Below are 16,114 nucleotides of genomic sequence, written 5' to 3' on the forward strand. Positions count from 1 at the left end.
GGATTCAGACTCATACGGCATGGCCCCGGGGATCGCATACATCGAACCCTATGCAGAAAGCCTTGAATCCTTCCAACACTTCCCTTTCTAGTGGCGCCCAGGTGCCTCCGTTGGAAGCTTTCTGCTGAGGGACAATGTTTGTCAAGGTGAAGGTGGCCTCACGGTCCACAGTTGTCTTCTGGTGCATGCTGGGATTGATGTGGCCCTTGGTGAACCCAGAGCGTGTGTAGTCCTGAACCACTGCCTGGGGCTTCCTCACATTCGAGTAGACTGGATTCGGGGTGGTGAAAGGCTGCATTTCTGGGCAGGCCTTGTGAGACACCAGCTTAAAAACAAAGGAAGACAGGGATACCATGTTTTAGAAGATGTGTAGGAGTGACTTGCTGTCTGTTGTTGAGTTGAATTTAGTCTGTGTGTGTGTGTGTGTGTGTGAGTGTGAGTGTGTGTATGTGTGTGCGCGCTTCTGTGGGTGCTACAGGTGTGTTATTGAGTCAGTCAGTTATGGAAAAATAAATTAATACAAAATGGATACATTGCTACTTCATTTCCTTTTGAATTTGATAATGTGTGTAACATAATTCTTCTTTTCTTAATAAACAGTTTGAGAGAGAGAGAAAAGAGCAATGCAGTTTTTGCAAGTCACCCACTGACCACAATGGCACTTTGAGTATTTAACAGGAAGCGCTCGTGCTCTCTCACACATTTACCATCACCATCTTACAGCCAAATACTTAATTCCCATTAGATCTACATGCAGAGGCAGCACCCTTGTGTCTGTGAGATTCTCTTACCATTTATGATTAACATAGACACACTTACCTCTACAACACTTCAATAGAACTAATGTGAATTCATTTGCACTAATATAAAAGAAGTGATGTAAAATCTCACAGTACAGTTAGTCTTTAAAGAAAATGGCTGCTCTTACATAACACTTTTTTTTTTTGCTCACCTGTGGTTCATTCTTCTAAATGGATTTGGACCAAATACACAATGCAGTTTACATTTGTTCATTTACATTTAATTTCTCACAATTTAATTTTTTACTCCCTGCTCATCACAAAATGACTACACTGACGTATCCCTCCATCGCTGCCATCCACCTTACCAGCAAACCACTGGTGACGGAAAAACAAACAAAGTTAATATTCTTTTTTTTAGATAATTTATAATTAAATGTCGGTGAAGAAAGCACCTGCCTCAAATAGATTTTTGTAGGGAAAACAGAGGAGTGATGTATTATAGTCACTCAGTGTGTAATACCAGGTGTCCCAACAGTTCCAGTCTCACACTGTATCTGCTGTTTTGTGCTGATTTAATAACAAAATTGTTTGTGAAGGATACTTAAAGTGTCCCTGTGACAAAATTGTTTTTGGTTTTGTGCCTAAATGTTGCATATTCTTGAATATATTTGTGTTTATTCAGATTACCACACATCCTGCTTGGAGCCATGCATTTTCAACTGCAGAAAAAAAATACACACTGCATAGAGAGTGGGGTATATTTGGAGGGAATGAATAGATTAGATAGAGTTGTCTAAGCCACTGGATGCCTATAATTTCGGTCTATCTGTCTATCTATTGGGTTCATCCGGCAATACATGGGAGGGTAAAAAATCTGAAAATGTTTCTTTAACACACCACAGTAAATGGCTGCTTTCGCATGCCACTCTGTATTTTTCCCTATTATGAATACCACTCGGTATTTCCCTCCTACGTACTTCTGCTCAATTTTCATTTCTCTGTACTAAAATGTACGGGAGTATGGTAGGACCAGGCTACCGTTTATGTACACACCAGTACAAAACGGGCAACCATTTTATTTTAAGGTGTTATATACCATATACAACAAAATGAACGTAATATACATACACAACGTTCGTTGTATCAGAAGACTCTTCATCCATTTCAGACTGATTTTATTAGTAAAATCATGGGTCGTTGACACAGGGAAGAATTATTACAAATTATTACAAAACAGTAATCATCAGATAAGTTCATATCCAACTACGGAGAGATAATAATCCTGTCCTGGCAAATCAATCATTCAGTATTTAAAAATTAAGAAATGTGCTGTACGAGATCACTGCAGTAAACACACATAGCAGGAAGCCCTTGATTTCAACAAGGAACTTAAGCGTTTCCTCTTTGCTACTCACACTGTCCATTAAACAGACTGATGGGCATGGCCAGCCTTTGTGCCAGGATGCCCTCCAGTGTCTGTAAAGACATCCGCCTTACATCATAGCCCCTGATCGAGGCCCTTGCCTTGACATTAACTGGCACAATCTCCTCTCCACTGTTGCGGTCATTCCTTCCCACAGCAGCATATGTGGGGAAAAAGGGCTTCACAGAGTCCGGGAGGTCAGATCTGTAGGACGGACAGCAGTAGGCAGACCACATGTACTCAGGAACAGACACCCTGTTATTGATCCAGCGCGATTTAGATGCGTAAGGCATGGCTCCGGTGATCACATGCATTGACCCGTTGCAGAAGGCCGTGAATTTTTTTAACACCTCATTCTCCAGACTGTTCCATGGGCCAGAGTTGGAGCCTGCTCGCTGAGGGACAACGTTTGTCAGGGTGAAGGTGGCCTCGCGGTCTTCTTTTGTCTTCTCGTGCATGCTGGGATTGAGATGGCCCTTGGTGAAGTTAGAGTTCCTGTAGTCGTCAAGCACCGCCTGACTCTCAATCACATTCTGGTCTACAGGGATGTGGAAGTGTTCCATCTCTGAGCTGGCACGGGAAAACGCCAACTTAATGAAAGAGAGACACACGTCGCTGTCACAGAAGCAACAAAAGCGTATTTTTCTACTTATTGATCCTGTTTGATTTAAACAGTTATGTGAATATAAGTCTGTACACGAAAGACCCCTTTCACCCCTTCACCAACCCTTTCAGTTACTGCCATCAGGTTGGCGCTATAAGTCCCACTGGCCTGGAAAAACATCTACAAAGAAACCTTTATTTCCGTTGTGTTAATCACCCTGAACAAATTAAAATAGGCTCTGTACCCTGATGTATTAACACTATAGTTTTAACAGTTTTAGTCCTACTTATTTGTTTTTTTAAATGGATTTTGAATATGGATTGTTTGTTTGATGTTGAGCCTTGTCAAAGGAGGAGTTTATGTTGCTTTGTCATAGACAATCACACATTGTCCACGGAATTTCAATGAAACAGAAACTTCAACTGTTCTGTCACATTTTCTCTCATAACTTTAAAATGTCAACACAAAGTCCAACTAAGTCTACATGGGAATGCTGATGTGTGTATTTGTGAAATCTAAATTATTTCAACACATTGATGACATTGTAGAAAAAAAACCTGTAAGTTTACTAACCAATAGGAAGTGATGCTCCGTTGTAAAATAAAAATAACCAAAGAGGAACCTTGCGTTTCTTTGCCCTTGTCAGGACACTATGTTTTCCTTCAAATCTACCTGATCATATTGTACACTTAGTTTCCAATTTATTAGGTACAGATATCTAAAACCAATGCAACACAACACTCCAGCAAAATCCTACCATTAACAAAGTTAATAATAATAATAATAATAATAATAAAAAGATGTGTTGATTCAACTTTTGGCACGTTGTTAGCCTACCCTCATTGATATAAATGACATGACGGACAAAATGATGATTATAAAAAGAACAAACTGGCAACTGGGTGTTAATCTCAACATACCTCAGTGTCTTGAGATAACTCTTGCTATGAATTGATACTATAAATAAAATAAAAATTGAAAATGAAATACCTAAACAAATGCTAGGCCTACTGAACAAAGTAATGTGTAGTAGTGTAATTCTTTAAAGAGAATGGCTGCTCTTGAACACCACACACCGTTGTCTTACTCACCTGTGGTTCATACTTCCAAATGGATTTGGGCCGTTTGCCATCTGGAGGACTGAGTACGTACGCCGAGTACAGTGGTGCACGATGCTGCCGGTGATACAAACTGGCAAAGCGGTACTGGTTTTGGTAGCGCTGGCATATTGGCTGGTCTCCCTCTGCACTGAAACCCTCTGGAGGAGTTTCCTTGTAGAAGAAACTGAGGCACTGGGAGAAGTCTCTGCTGATCTCTCCAAGGACCAGGCCACCAAACCAGGGTAGGAGAAGAAAAAGAGCTCCTGTGGAGATTTGCAGCATCTTCCTTTGACACATCGTGGTTAGCTGAATTAATGCCTGCTGAAAAGAGATGCCGGCGAACCCACACTTTGCTGACAGACTTTCTCTCAGACACAAGTCCAGAGTTAAAAAAAACTAGATTTCTTTGATGTGCATTCAGCATCCAGAGTAAAGGCGTTTGAGGGCTGTCAAGGTTTCCTGTTATATAGGCCCACTGACAACAGGAACCCTGTGGGTGAGACTAACTCACGCCTATCAAACTTCCCCTGTAAATAATTAGTCAGGATGCCTTCTGGGAAACAATCATTTTGCATATATGTTTTTCATTAGTCATCTGAGGTGGAGATCATCTCGTTTCTAGTGTTTAATCATTTGGTGGTTGCAGCAAGGTGTAAAAAAGAAGAAGATGCCCTGCATTACATACACTGAGCATCAAGACTGACCGTATTTGTTCTTGACTAGAATAGCTTAAATCTTCGTTAGATATGTTATGATAATGCTAGGGCTACAAAAAAAAAATAGGAACATGCAGTGCAGTTTCTTGTTGCTGATGCCGTCGTTGTTGTTGTTGTTGTCTTGTCTAAGTCCCCTCTAGGACAAGGTTTTTATGGCTGCAGACTTTTTGAGTTTGTGTTGCAGAATTTCCCTGCAGAGCGTTTGTCCCCAGCTTTCTCACACATTGTCTGAAAAGAGGAAAGACTTAAAGGTGTGGGGGAAACCCTGAGTACCTTGCATGGTGCCGAGCTCTTTATTGATTGCGGTTGCACACTTGCTTTGATTCTTGCATTTATGGCACTGTCCTAAACTGTCTCTGGGAGTTATTAAAGGCATCCTGAGATATGTATTGGCAGGCATTTGTTAATTGGTATCATTGTACAATAACACTCCTCTGGGCAAGTCAGCAAGTTTCCTTTTCTGTCTCCCTTCAGTTTCTGTGTGGTCTGTATTTCTTCTCTCACCAAAAGTTCCCTGATTGCTTTGCGGAAACCAGAAATGTTTTCCTGGAAGATATAAACGATTCTCAAAGTACTTCCATTATTTCTCAACTGCTATTTTACCAAAAGCCGGGGCTTCTTTATTTCGCTGTTTGGTGGATCTGTTGGAAAATCCTCGGTTTCTGTTGTTCTGCTCCAATTTGTCATTATGTTTCTTGCTGTATTCAGGAATAGTTAGATTGCAAATATAGTGGGAACCAGAGTGATGTACACTACAAATAAAGACCAGTAGGTAGATTTGAGACCATAATGTACATCAGGGTGGGCAGAACTATACTTAAAGCACTAATACTACAGAGTCTTACTATGAGTATCAATATAGTGCCAATAGGATTTATTAAAAACGTTTTTTGTGTTAGATTATGTTAGATCCTGTTCTGGATATAATATAGAAAACTATTGCACACCAAGGATTGTAGTGAAGTACTAATCACTGGAAGTAGTAAAAAGTGCTGCACACTCTCTCCAGGCGGAAATGGTATCTACATAAAAAAAAGAGGAAAAAGAATACCAGAAATGCATATGGGGCCAGAGGGTGTACTTTCAGGATAACATTCTGAACACACTTTTTTGTCATTTTAACAATTCTCTTGAAAGAAAGACTCTCCTCAACACCTCATTCCCTCTCAAAAATATCATTTAAACATGAATTTGGTTTCTCTAGCAAGCCATGACTAACGGTGACACATTTTAAAAAATTGCATAGCATAAAGCATCTTAGCATATAACAATGCATAAATTATGAACAGTGCTCAAACATTTGGTCATAATTAGGTCACCTGAGGAGAAATTCCAGGATATGATCAGTGATAAACGGAGTATCGTATGAATCATATCTCTTTGAGTGTTGGAAGACTGTTTATTACGGCCATCTAGTGAGCACTCAGAGACATGACACCTGGCAGCAGGCAGGATAGGACACAGACGCCATGGGCAGGTCAGTGAAACTGGTTTGTGAGTAATAACACTGCATTTCACGCCACTGGTGACAGGAATTACCATAGTTTTTGTTTCCACACAGAGGAAAACTGCTGACCCCTACAGTACAGAAATATGTGTGGAGGGGAACTGATTCTTATATTTTAAGTTTCTTAAGTTATTTATGGTCATGTGAACAACAATTACAAGAAGCAGATGTTGGCAGTGAAATCTTGGATCTTGGGCTCCTTCCAACAATACTCCTTAAGTAGTAGTGAAAGCAATATAAAATATAAGCATCATATTATTGAAGTAATATAAAGGCCTATATAAGTTTGTGTAGACAGTTTTTGCAAATGAATAAAATTGATTCAACCAGAATTAGAAGTAATGCAAATGTCTGTGCAAAGATGCAAGTTTGTGTAACCAGCAAGTACGTATATAAGTGACAGTGAGTAATGTGCACCTTATCCCCCCCCACACCACTACATTCCCTTACTGATTTACTCTCTGTCAGCTAGTTTCTCTTCTTTTTTTCTGGTCTATAGGTTAAAGGGTGTGTTTTGTAACTTACACTGAACGTCTGGCTCACTTACCTGTTGAAATAAATTTGTCCTCTGCAGCTTCACACTGAAGCACAATTAATGAGCCCATAAAGCTTGTGATAAATGTTGCATGTGTATGTAAGCAGAAAATATCAAACTTGAATGTGACTGTGTTAGCCCATGTGCTAAAGTTTAGGATAACTCAGTAAGTTTATCAGGTGCAAGGTCAGTGAGTTTTACTTGTAATTACTAAATCCCCAAGTTTGTGGAAAGTTTTTAATTATAACTTTGACATAAAGTGCTTCACAATAAAACACACACACACACACACACACTCCTGTCATGAGCACTTGGATCTCTGAACTGACCCTTTGATTGGTGATTTCTTAACTTTATAACTGAAGGCTCCATACTGATTACCCTTTAGAAATGACTATTAATCCCATGACACATGAACGTTCCCTAAAGGTCAGGGCTCCACAATAAGGGTAAACAACAACAAGTAAAAGGCCATGTCGGGCATTAATAACAATCAGAGAACATTCCCTGAAGATTCTCTGAAGGCTATTTAAAAGACATACAAAGAACATTTAGAAAACCTTCAGAGAACTTTTAGAGAACCTTCAGAGAATGTTCCCTAAAGGTTCTCTTAAGGTTTTTTTTTTTTATATATAAACCTTCAGAAAACAAGCAGAGAACAATTGCTGAAGACAATTGTTTATAGTAGCCTAAGTAAGTAAAGTTTATTTCTATATTGCATATTGAACCACAGCTGGAGGGGTATGTTGATTTATTGATTTGATAGATAAGTGTCTATAAAAAATCAACACAGCAGGTATACAGACAAAACGTGTTCTCTAACCATTTTCCCCTAAAGGTGTTTAGGGTTGTGCTAATATGAACTCCTTTATCCTGTTGGGTAGTTTAATCTACAGCAATGCTGCATACCATAAGATGCATTTGTAGCTGAAACATAAGAGGCTTTTGAAAGACTTAATTAGGAGAATTTCCTCAACACCTAATGGTAACTTCATTTGGTTTATCAGAAATAAATCCCTCCTGCACCTCAGATGCTAAACAAAATAAAATATCTCTAAGTCATATGGCTTAGAGATATTTCATTAAGGACTTTGGATTTTAACATCCTGGTTCTTAATGCTTACAGGCCTAAAGCAAGAAACTTTACTCATTAAATTAATTACCAAGTATTTTTAGGAGGAAGTAGGTGCGGTGGGCGACAGGGACAAACTGTCTGTTTGGCAAACCCTTTGTTTTCTTAATTTGCTTGTTTTGTCTATTTGTATGTGTTTTCTTAAGTTGCAGGGGATTTTGGCCCTGTCGGCCACCGTATCTAGGCCTATAGGTTACCACTTCGTCAAAGATGAAGTTTGAGGTAATATCATTAACGTTGGGCCAATTAGTTATTCTACATTCGATTGGGTTTTCGTTTTGGGTCCCACTTTCTAATAAAAGTCGTTTGGCTCCAGGAGAGACTGTCACGTAACGCTGCACGGCTGCTGTACAAAGCCTGTTGCTGCACGCCTCCAGCCTCTTCCGTGAAAACAACTGCTCTGCTGTTGCTTCAGACCACTCCCTCTCTGAGAACGGAAGAGCAGTCTAGTTTTTCTCGTTACTTTGTTGCCATAAAACGTGTCTTTTTTTAGGACTATGTTCGCAGCCGAGAATGGCGGACGCCAACGCGATTGAGGAACTGCAGTCGGAGCTCACCTGCCCGGTGTGTCTGGAGCTGTTCCACGATCCCGTGATCCTCGAGTGCGGACACCACTTCTGCCAGCTGTGCATCCTCCAGTGCTGGGAAGCCAAGGCGGACGAGTTGTCGACTTGCCCAAAGTGTAGAAAGTCGAGCGGCCGTAAACTGCGACCCAACTCGCTTCTGTGCAACGTCGTGGACAGTGTGCGGAGAGCCCGGGCCATGGACCCAGCCGCGGGGGTAACCGGGTGGCACTACGAGGGTGAGCTGGAGGAGCCGGAGGAACGGGAGCTCGGGTCCAGCATGAGCAGCCTGGCCTCGTCCTCCGGCCACTGGCCGCGCCTGGGTGTGGGTATGGATATGTGCGAGGAGCATGAGGAGAAGCTGAAGCTTTACTGTGAGGACGACCAGCTCCCTATCTGTCTGGTGTGCGGCATGTCCCGAGACCACAAGACCCACAATGTCATCCCCATTACCGAGGCCTTTGAAAACTACAAGGTAGGCTAGACTGTCTCATTTGCTGAGTTCAGACACGTTTACATCTGTTTTAGAACGAAGGGGGCAGAATCTCATCTTAAAACCAAGTTTACACGGACCTCTTTCTGAGATAAAGTAGACTTGGTAACGACTTTCCTGACACTATTATTTGATCTCGATCACTAAACTTAAAGTTTTAAGGAGTACCTTGCTCCCCCATGTTCATGTAACACTCCTCCCCCTGATCTTGGAAAGAAAAGTTGCCAATCTCAAGTTTGAAAAACATTCCTAAATGTTAAATCAAAGCAAGTTCATTGAGTGATAAACACAATTTCCCACACACACTTGCTCCAGTATTAGAAAAACAGAGCTTTCACGGAACAGATGCTGTGAATAGAATACTGTATGGTAAACATTTTTAACGCAGACTCCATGTTTGCTGGGAGCCTTAAGGTATTTTTTTGTGCAGGAATTCAACAGAACAGTGTGAGCTCCTGTAACTTCCCTACACATTTAACCCTGCAGCTGAGTCGCTGACTATCAGCAGTTTGTTAAGAGACTCCCTCTGAGAGGCCTCTCATGTCTTACAGCTCCTAGTTCTCATTATCTTTGAACTTGTGGATCATGAATTCAAACAGTCAATTTAGGAAAGGGTGGACATCTTATGACTCCCATTAAAGATGATGTTGTTCAGAGAAAAGGCCCCGATCAAGCCAGCAAGCCTATAATCTGGTTTAGCGACACCACATTTTAACAATGTTTAACGTGTTATTGTCTATTTCTGCTGCAGGATAAGCTGTCTGTCGCTCTAGAGAGGGTTCAGCTGCAGACAGAGGAGGCCACACTCTTCCAAAGACAGACCAATGAAAAGATCCATCTTGTCAAGGTGGGAATAGAACCAGAAATGATCAAACCTGGTCAAAAAGCAACATTCACTTGCATTCATCATTACCTGATGACTATGTCTAATTATGACTGGTGGTGGTGACACAACAGGTTGTTACTCAGCGTTGTTTGTTTGAACCTGATGGTTCTCATGTTTTGGACACATTTTAAACACACACACACACCCCTTGCAGTGAGAGATAACAGTTGACTGAGTTTAGGCTGGATTGCTTTTTCCACCAGAGCAGCATCTCCCCCCCAAATGTTCATGTGTGTGTTAAACAAACATTTGAGTGAAGGATGTTTGCTGCGTTTCTGCTGCTGCAGATACATTTCACATATCTCTGCTCTAGGTTAGACTACAATCTGTCTTTCTCTATCCTGTCTGTCCCGGCATGCATATTTTTCTGTGTGCCTGTCTGTCTGTTTGACCCAGTTGACGTGCACATTCACAGATTTTCACTTCTGTTTCTCTGTTGGTATGACAGGATGTGGGTCAACAAGTTTGGCAATCTGTCTTTCTGCCAAGTATTCTTTGTGTGTTTGTGTCTAAGTTCCTATTACTCTACCTGTCTATCTACCTGCTTTACATACTTTAGGGTCTTTAAAGTACAAATATAACAATGTACAAAAATAAAGTGCTGCATTGATTCTATTATTTAAGGGGAACACCAACAACATCAAATTCTGTCAACGGGTCTAGGGGAATACTACAGCATATGCAATACAACTTGTATACACCGTTATGTGGCTCCAGAAGTGTCCTCAAGATGACTACAAGTTTGAAAGTGAAACGAATTGAGTTGTAGAGATAAAGTGAGCTAATACAAGACCTCTGTAGTATACAGGCTGGATTTGAAATGGACTGTGCCCCCTCCCACTGCCATGCTTCCCTACTGTGCAGCTACCTTTACCTACTGCGCCATCATCACCCACATCTATATGCTGTATTTTTTTTAAATTCTATTTATTACTTCTATTTTATACTGTCAAAAGATGGGAGAACAATATCATTTTTTGTATGTATGGGAGTACATGTGACAATTCCATTAAAGTGAATCTTTATATTTGCTTAAGGCTCGTGATTCAAGCCTACATTAGCTACTAGAATAATACAACCAAATCTCCTACCAAACTGCATTATTATGAATCCCATTGCTTTGCAAAACATGGCCTGTGTAGCATGGAAAAAGTTCAGTTCAAAGAAGCGGTTTCCTCCCCCATGTGGTTTACTTAAGACTTGGCCTGTAATGAAATAAGAGAAGTGGATAAATGTACATAAATAGCGAGCCATCACTTTGGCCTAGTGTTGAAATGTAGCAAAATCGTATTTGTGTTCTTGCTGATGGGAGTTCTCGGTGTTCCAGGAGCGAGCAGGAGATCTGGAGGAGACTGTCGCTGCAGAGTTTGGTCTTCTGAGGGAGTTCCTGCTCAAGGAAGAGGAACGAATAAAGGAGAAACTGCTGAAGCAGAAAGAGGAGAAGCTTGACCAGCTGGAGAAGGCGCTCACTCAGACCACAGAGCAAATCAGCAAATTGGAAAGTGTGGCTGACCAGCTTCGCCTCAACCTGATAGAGGAAGAAAACCCAAAGCAACTCAAGGTATAAGAGAAGAGAGAGAATAATGAATGGATGATGGTCATCGTGCGAACATAGCACATTTCTGTATCTAGATAGATTTAAAAAAAAAAAAAAGAGGTGTAGCAATGCATAAAAAACCACAGCTGGCAAATACCAAATCATTTTTGTTACTCTCTTCAAGAAGTTAGTCAGAGATGTTATTGCAGAGACAGAAGTATTGTGTAATAATGTAGGCATGTTCTGATCTGCTCTGTTTCAGGGAATCAAAGATTTCATTGGGGGGTGAGTATCATCACGGTCATTCCACAGCACTGATTTCATGTTGAGTTACTCATTCATTTCTAGGACTTCTCCTTTATCTCTACGTGACTGTTGTCCTGAATCAAATGTCTAAAGTCGCAGATTGTTTTGTAATTAACTGTAAGTGTTGCTATAACAGGATATGTGGGCCTTATTGTGGTCTAGCACGTAATCTTTGCCACACATTGTCATGCCAACTAGTGGCCACTAGGATGCACAAAGTTAATTTTAGGACGTTTTCACACCTACCTCATTTGGTTTGAATTTTGGGACTTTTAATTTGGTCCAAACCCAAATTGCAGGTGAGAAAGGTGCCTCGTACCATTGTCCGGATCAAAAGACCAAATTTTGGTCCAATCAAGAGAGGTGGTCTTGGTCTGGACCAAACCGAACCATGGTTCGGTTTGTCTGCAGTATGAAAACACTTTTTGGATGGTTTCTGACTTTTGGAACAATTTCCGGAACTTGGGCAACAATGTACCATAGAAGAAGAAAAAAGAATACGAAAAATCCCTTGCTAGAACAAGAAAAAATTAGTTGTGGAAATACGTGGGGAGAGGAGGAGATTAGATATTTAATTTCAATTTGACGATATACTTTTTGCACTACGAGTATTTGAACTTCTCGTAAGTACTGCGCGTGTAGTTGGTGCTGACATTGTGGCTGCTGGTGGTGTAGAGTTTATAAGCAGTTCCCATGTTGAAGTTCAGTTTCCCCAGTGAAAACGTCATCATTCACATCACTTCATGTGGGAATCAGAGGTGGGAAACTGGGGCTAGATTTTGCTAACAGAGTTTCCCAGTTGGTGATGCGTTGTTGACAACTGACATAAAGAAACACAGCTGACGATAGTTCAAATGGGTTGAATGGTTAGAAACTTTTCCTAAATATATGAAATTCACGCATGCATGTAATACATTTTGCCAACGTCCACAATGTGCTAGAAGATTAAAGTTGGGTGCTATTGCCAGTAACAAGTAAACCCGTTCAAGTAAAGTAGGCCTATATTTTAAGCTTTTGTACAAACTGTAGTGAGGAAAGTAAAGTGTAATTATTGAGCTTTGGGGTGTCCTTTTGCTATGTATTTACACGATCAACATGCCCTGGATTTCTTTCAGTTACCCGGCTTCACCTAACCTAACAATCGCGGTCCACATAAGCTGTGTCAGAACAGTGGTTAACAATTAGTTTGCATATTTTACATAAGAAGAGCAAACTATAATACATAAATATGAAGAACACTGACACAGTTGTACAGGCAATACGCAACACAGTCGCTGCTTCCTAAAACAGGAAAGAAAGCTGGCAAAATAATAGACACTGAATGCGTAAATTACAACACACTTATCTTTATGTCACTATTAATATCAAGTCCCCATCAGTCAGGGACAATAATTGTCCATAATTACACGATTTCCATAAACTTTTGTCGCTCTAGCCAGTTATTTCAGTTTCAGCCCTGGCAGTGGTAAAAGATTGTGAGAGCAAATAAAAAAAATATAAAAACATAATTCAAACCGATGTACGCCTTGGTAACTCACAGCTCAAGAAGCCGACTGCCTATACCTAATCACGTAGGCTAAACTCACTCAGCTTTTATATTTATTAATTTACAGGTGAAATCCACATCCCAAAACCCACCATCCCCCATTTAAATAATCAATACTTTCATCATAATTAAACACAAATAGCTTTCCCCCACTCGATCTTTCATAAAGATACCCCTTGGTGAATGTTAACAGGGTTGAAAAGACAACCTGCTCAAAATGATAACACGCCAACGTTAGATGCACGCCCGTCTACGCACCAGTCAAACACACATACCGTCATGGAAAGTTCTTTAGTGCGTTAGCACTGTTTGTCCACTTCAACGGTCTATGGCGTAATCACCATGTGAAACCAAATAGAACTGGAATGTTCTTTGAATGTTGGTTTGGACCTTGGTCCGAACATTTAGGTGTGAAAACGCCCTATAACGTAGGATAGGACTCACCTGTGTAATTTATTCTTAAATAGGGAGCTAAAAATGTGGATTTAACAAATGTAAATGTGTTAAAATGTGCTGTTCATGGCTTAAATCTTCACTTTTTCTTAGGAAAACAAAAGATGAATGCCTCTCTCTCTCTCACTCACTCACTCTCTTTCTTTCAGGGCTGAGAGGTTGTTTGAGCGCCCCCCAGAGCTGGGTGTGGATCTGCAGTCAGGAGAGTTCCTGGGACCTCTGCAGTATATGACCTGGAGGAAAATGAGCTCAATTCTTCAGCCAGGTATGTACACGCACACACATCTCCATTGTACATTTCCTGGGTAACATTAGGCTTTCTTCTGCCTACTTTTATGGTAAAGAGTACAACTGTTCATTTGAGCAAATAAATAGCCTTACTCCTTGTATGGTATGATTATGAAGGTTTTAGTACAGGTCAGTTAATGTATATTTTTATGCAACTTACGCATTCATGCAAGTGTGGAAGAACTCTTTTAGGTCATTTGCCAAGGACATGTAATCATACATTATTGCTGATTGTGTAACACAAAGGATTTTATAAATTGACATCTTGACGCAGTATCATTTATATTTTATTTTTATCCCTGTAGCTGATGCTCTTATCTAGCTCGTCTTACACTGAATGAGCAAGTAGGCATTAAAAATCTTGGTGAAGGTCACTGCCAAGTATTCTTTCTCTGTAAAAACGTTTGTTGTCGCATTGGTCAATTTCTAACTTTTTTTTTTTTTTGCCATCTTTAGCTGTCACAGCGGTGACCCTTGACCCGGACACAGCCTACCCCTGCCTGTGGGTATCCCCATGTTGCACCAGCGTTCAGGTAGGAAAAATCCAGTCCAACCTGCCCAACAACCCAGAGCGCTTCACTCTCTACAACATCGTCCTGGGCTCTGAAACCTTCTCCTCTGGTAGACACTACTGGGAGGTGGAGGTAGGCTCCAAGACAGCATGGGGTCTGGGTGTGGCCAAAGCCTCCGTCAACAGAAAGGAGGAGATCAGCCTCTGCCCAGATGATGGTTTCTGGACCCTGGTGCTGAGGGATAACGCAGAAGGCACCAGGGAGTATGAAGCTTGCACTGACTCAGAGGAGAGCTTGATATATCCTTCTAAACCCCCCAGGAGGATCGGGGTCTACCTGGACTATAATCGTGGTGAGGTAGGGTTTTACGATGCAGGAAACATGAGCCACCTCTTCACCTTCTTTAATGCCGAATTCAAAGAACCTGTTTTGCCGTACTTTAATCCCTGGCCGATAATCAACGGAAAGAACCGGGAGCCGCTCACCATAGTAACCCCACACTGGGGATAGTTGTCCTCTTTATCAGAGGACAGATTGTGAATGAAACTGAAGAACAAAATTCAGCCGCTGATAAACTTCCATGGACTCATCTTATGAGCTTTCACACGTGTGCCTTGTCATAAAGACTTGATGTGGTGGGAAGAACATGCAGGTAACCCGGAAACGTTCTTGTGACACTTGAAATAAGATTAAACTACTAAAGGACAAGACAGAAGACACTTTTAGGAGCTGTTGATATTCTATAATGTTGTCATTGCCAACAAATCCTCTGAAAAGCCCAAACCCAACAGTGAATTGATGATACTTGCCTGTGTATCCAACGCCTGATGTATCTTATTTCTATGTGCCATAGACCTCAATTATATTGCAAAGAATAGTGCATTCAGGCAGTTCCTTTGACCTCATGGCTCAGTTTTAGCACTGACCTGCATAGCCAGCTGTGAGACCTTCTATATAGACAGATGTGTGCCTTCTTGAAAATCATATCCAATCAATTCAATTTACCTCAGCTGGACTCCAAGTTGTAGAAACATTTGAAGGGGGATCAAATGAAATGGGGACTTATGTTAATGCAATATTTAACTTTTTCTTTGTAATATATTTGCAACCTGTTTTGGCTTTGATTGTATGGGGTAATTGATTATAGGTTTATTAGGGGAAATGCATTTAAAGATTTACACATTAAGTACACTTTAATGGGCTTTGAGTATTATAAAAAGTATTGAGAAACAGACTTTGTAACGCATTGTAGGTTTTAGTCTAAACCATTAGAATTTTTTTTTCTCTCCTGGATTTAAAATTCAATGGAAAAAGTTCCTACCTCTTGTAGTGCTATGAATTTACTATGAAGTTTGCTAGACCTCAATACACACAGTGTTTTTAGTGAGCAACACTGAATGTATTGCATTGTTTAAAAGAAAACTCCACAGAACTTTAACTGGTCTCTGCAAAAAGGTTTCAGAATCATAAATGACTAATTTTTCTGTAATGTCTTACGGTGTTTTGAAGCTGTTATGTATGCAATCCTATTATTCTAATGGCGTTTACAGTTTGTTTAAATAAATTAAGTAATGATTACTTACACTTGCCTCTAAATATCACACCACAACACAACCCTGCAAGAATTTTGTTTTAAAATACTTAAGTGTCTTTGAAAGTTTTGACTAGAGAAAACACTGTAGATATTTGGCATTAGATTTCAATGATTACATTTCTTCCTAAGGTCGTTGTTGGTACATTTGATTCCACTAGAGGGCGCCTAATTGTAAC

General features: G+C 40.5%; 2 protein-coding genes across 2 annotated transcripts; one reads left to right on the plus strand and one right to left on the minus strand.

Moving 5' to 3' along the window:
- Positions 1-2,009: 2,009 nt before the first annotated feature.
- LOC117951465 (endonuclease domain-containing 1 protein-like) lies at positions 2,010-4,615 on the minus strand. The gene is made up of 2 exons (XM_034883174.1): positions 3,862-4,615; positions 2,010-2,756 (listed from the first exon to the last, which is right to left on the minus strand). The coding sequence occupies exons 1-2, from the start codon at positions 4,165-4,167 to the stop codon at positions 2,151-2,153; spliced, it is 912 nt and encodes a 303-aa protein (XP_034739065.1). The 5' UTR covers positions 4,168-4,615; the 3' UTR covers positions 2,010-2,150.
- Positions 4,616-8,155: 3,540 nt separating this feature from the next.
- On the plus strand, positions 8,156-15,618 carry LOC117951455 (zinc-binding protein A33-like). Its single transcript, XM_034883151.1, has 6 exons — positions 8,156-8,798; positions 9,568-9,663; positions 11,030-11,263; positions 11,502-11,524; positions 13,694-13,809; positions 14,289-15,618. Exons 1-6 carry the CDS (start codon positions 8,274-8,276, stop codon positions 14,852-14,854), a joined length of 1,560 nt encoding a protein of 519 aa, XP_034739042.1. The 5' UTR covers positions 8,156-8,273; the 3' UTR covers positions 14,855-15,618.
- Positions 15,619-16,114: the final 496 nt, after the last annotated feature.

The sequence above is a fragment of the Etheostoma cragini genome, chromosome 10, assembly GCF_013103735.1.
Source record: "Etheostoma cragini isolate CJK2018 chromosome 10, CSU_Ecrag_1.0, whole genome shotgun sequence".
Classification (NCBI taxonomy): Eukaryota; Metazoa; Chordata; class Actinopteri; order Perciformes; family Percidae; genus Etheostoma; species Etheostoma cragini.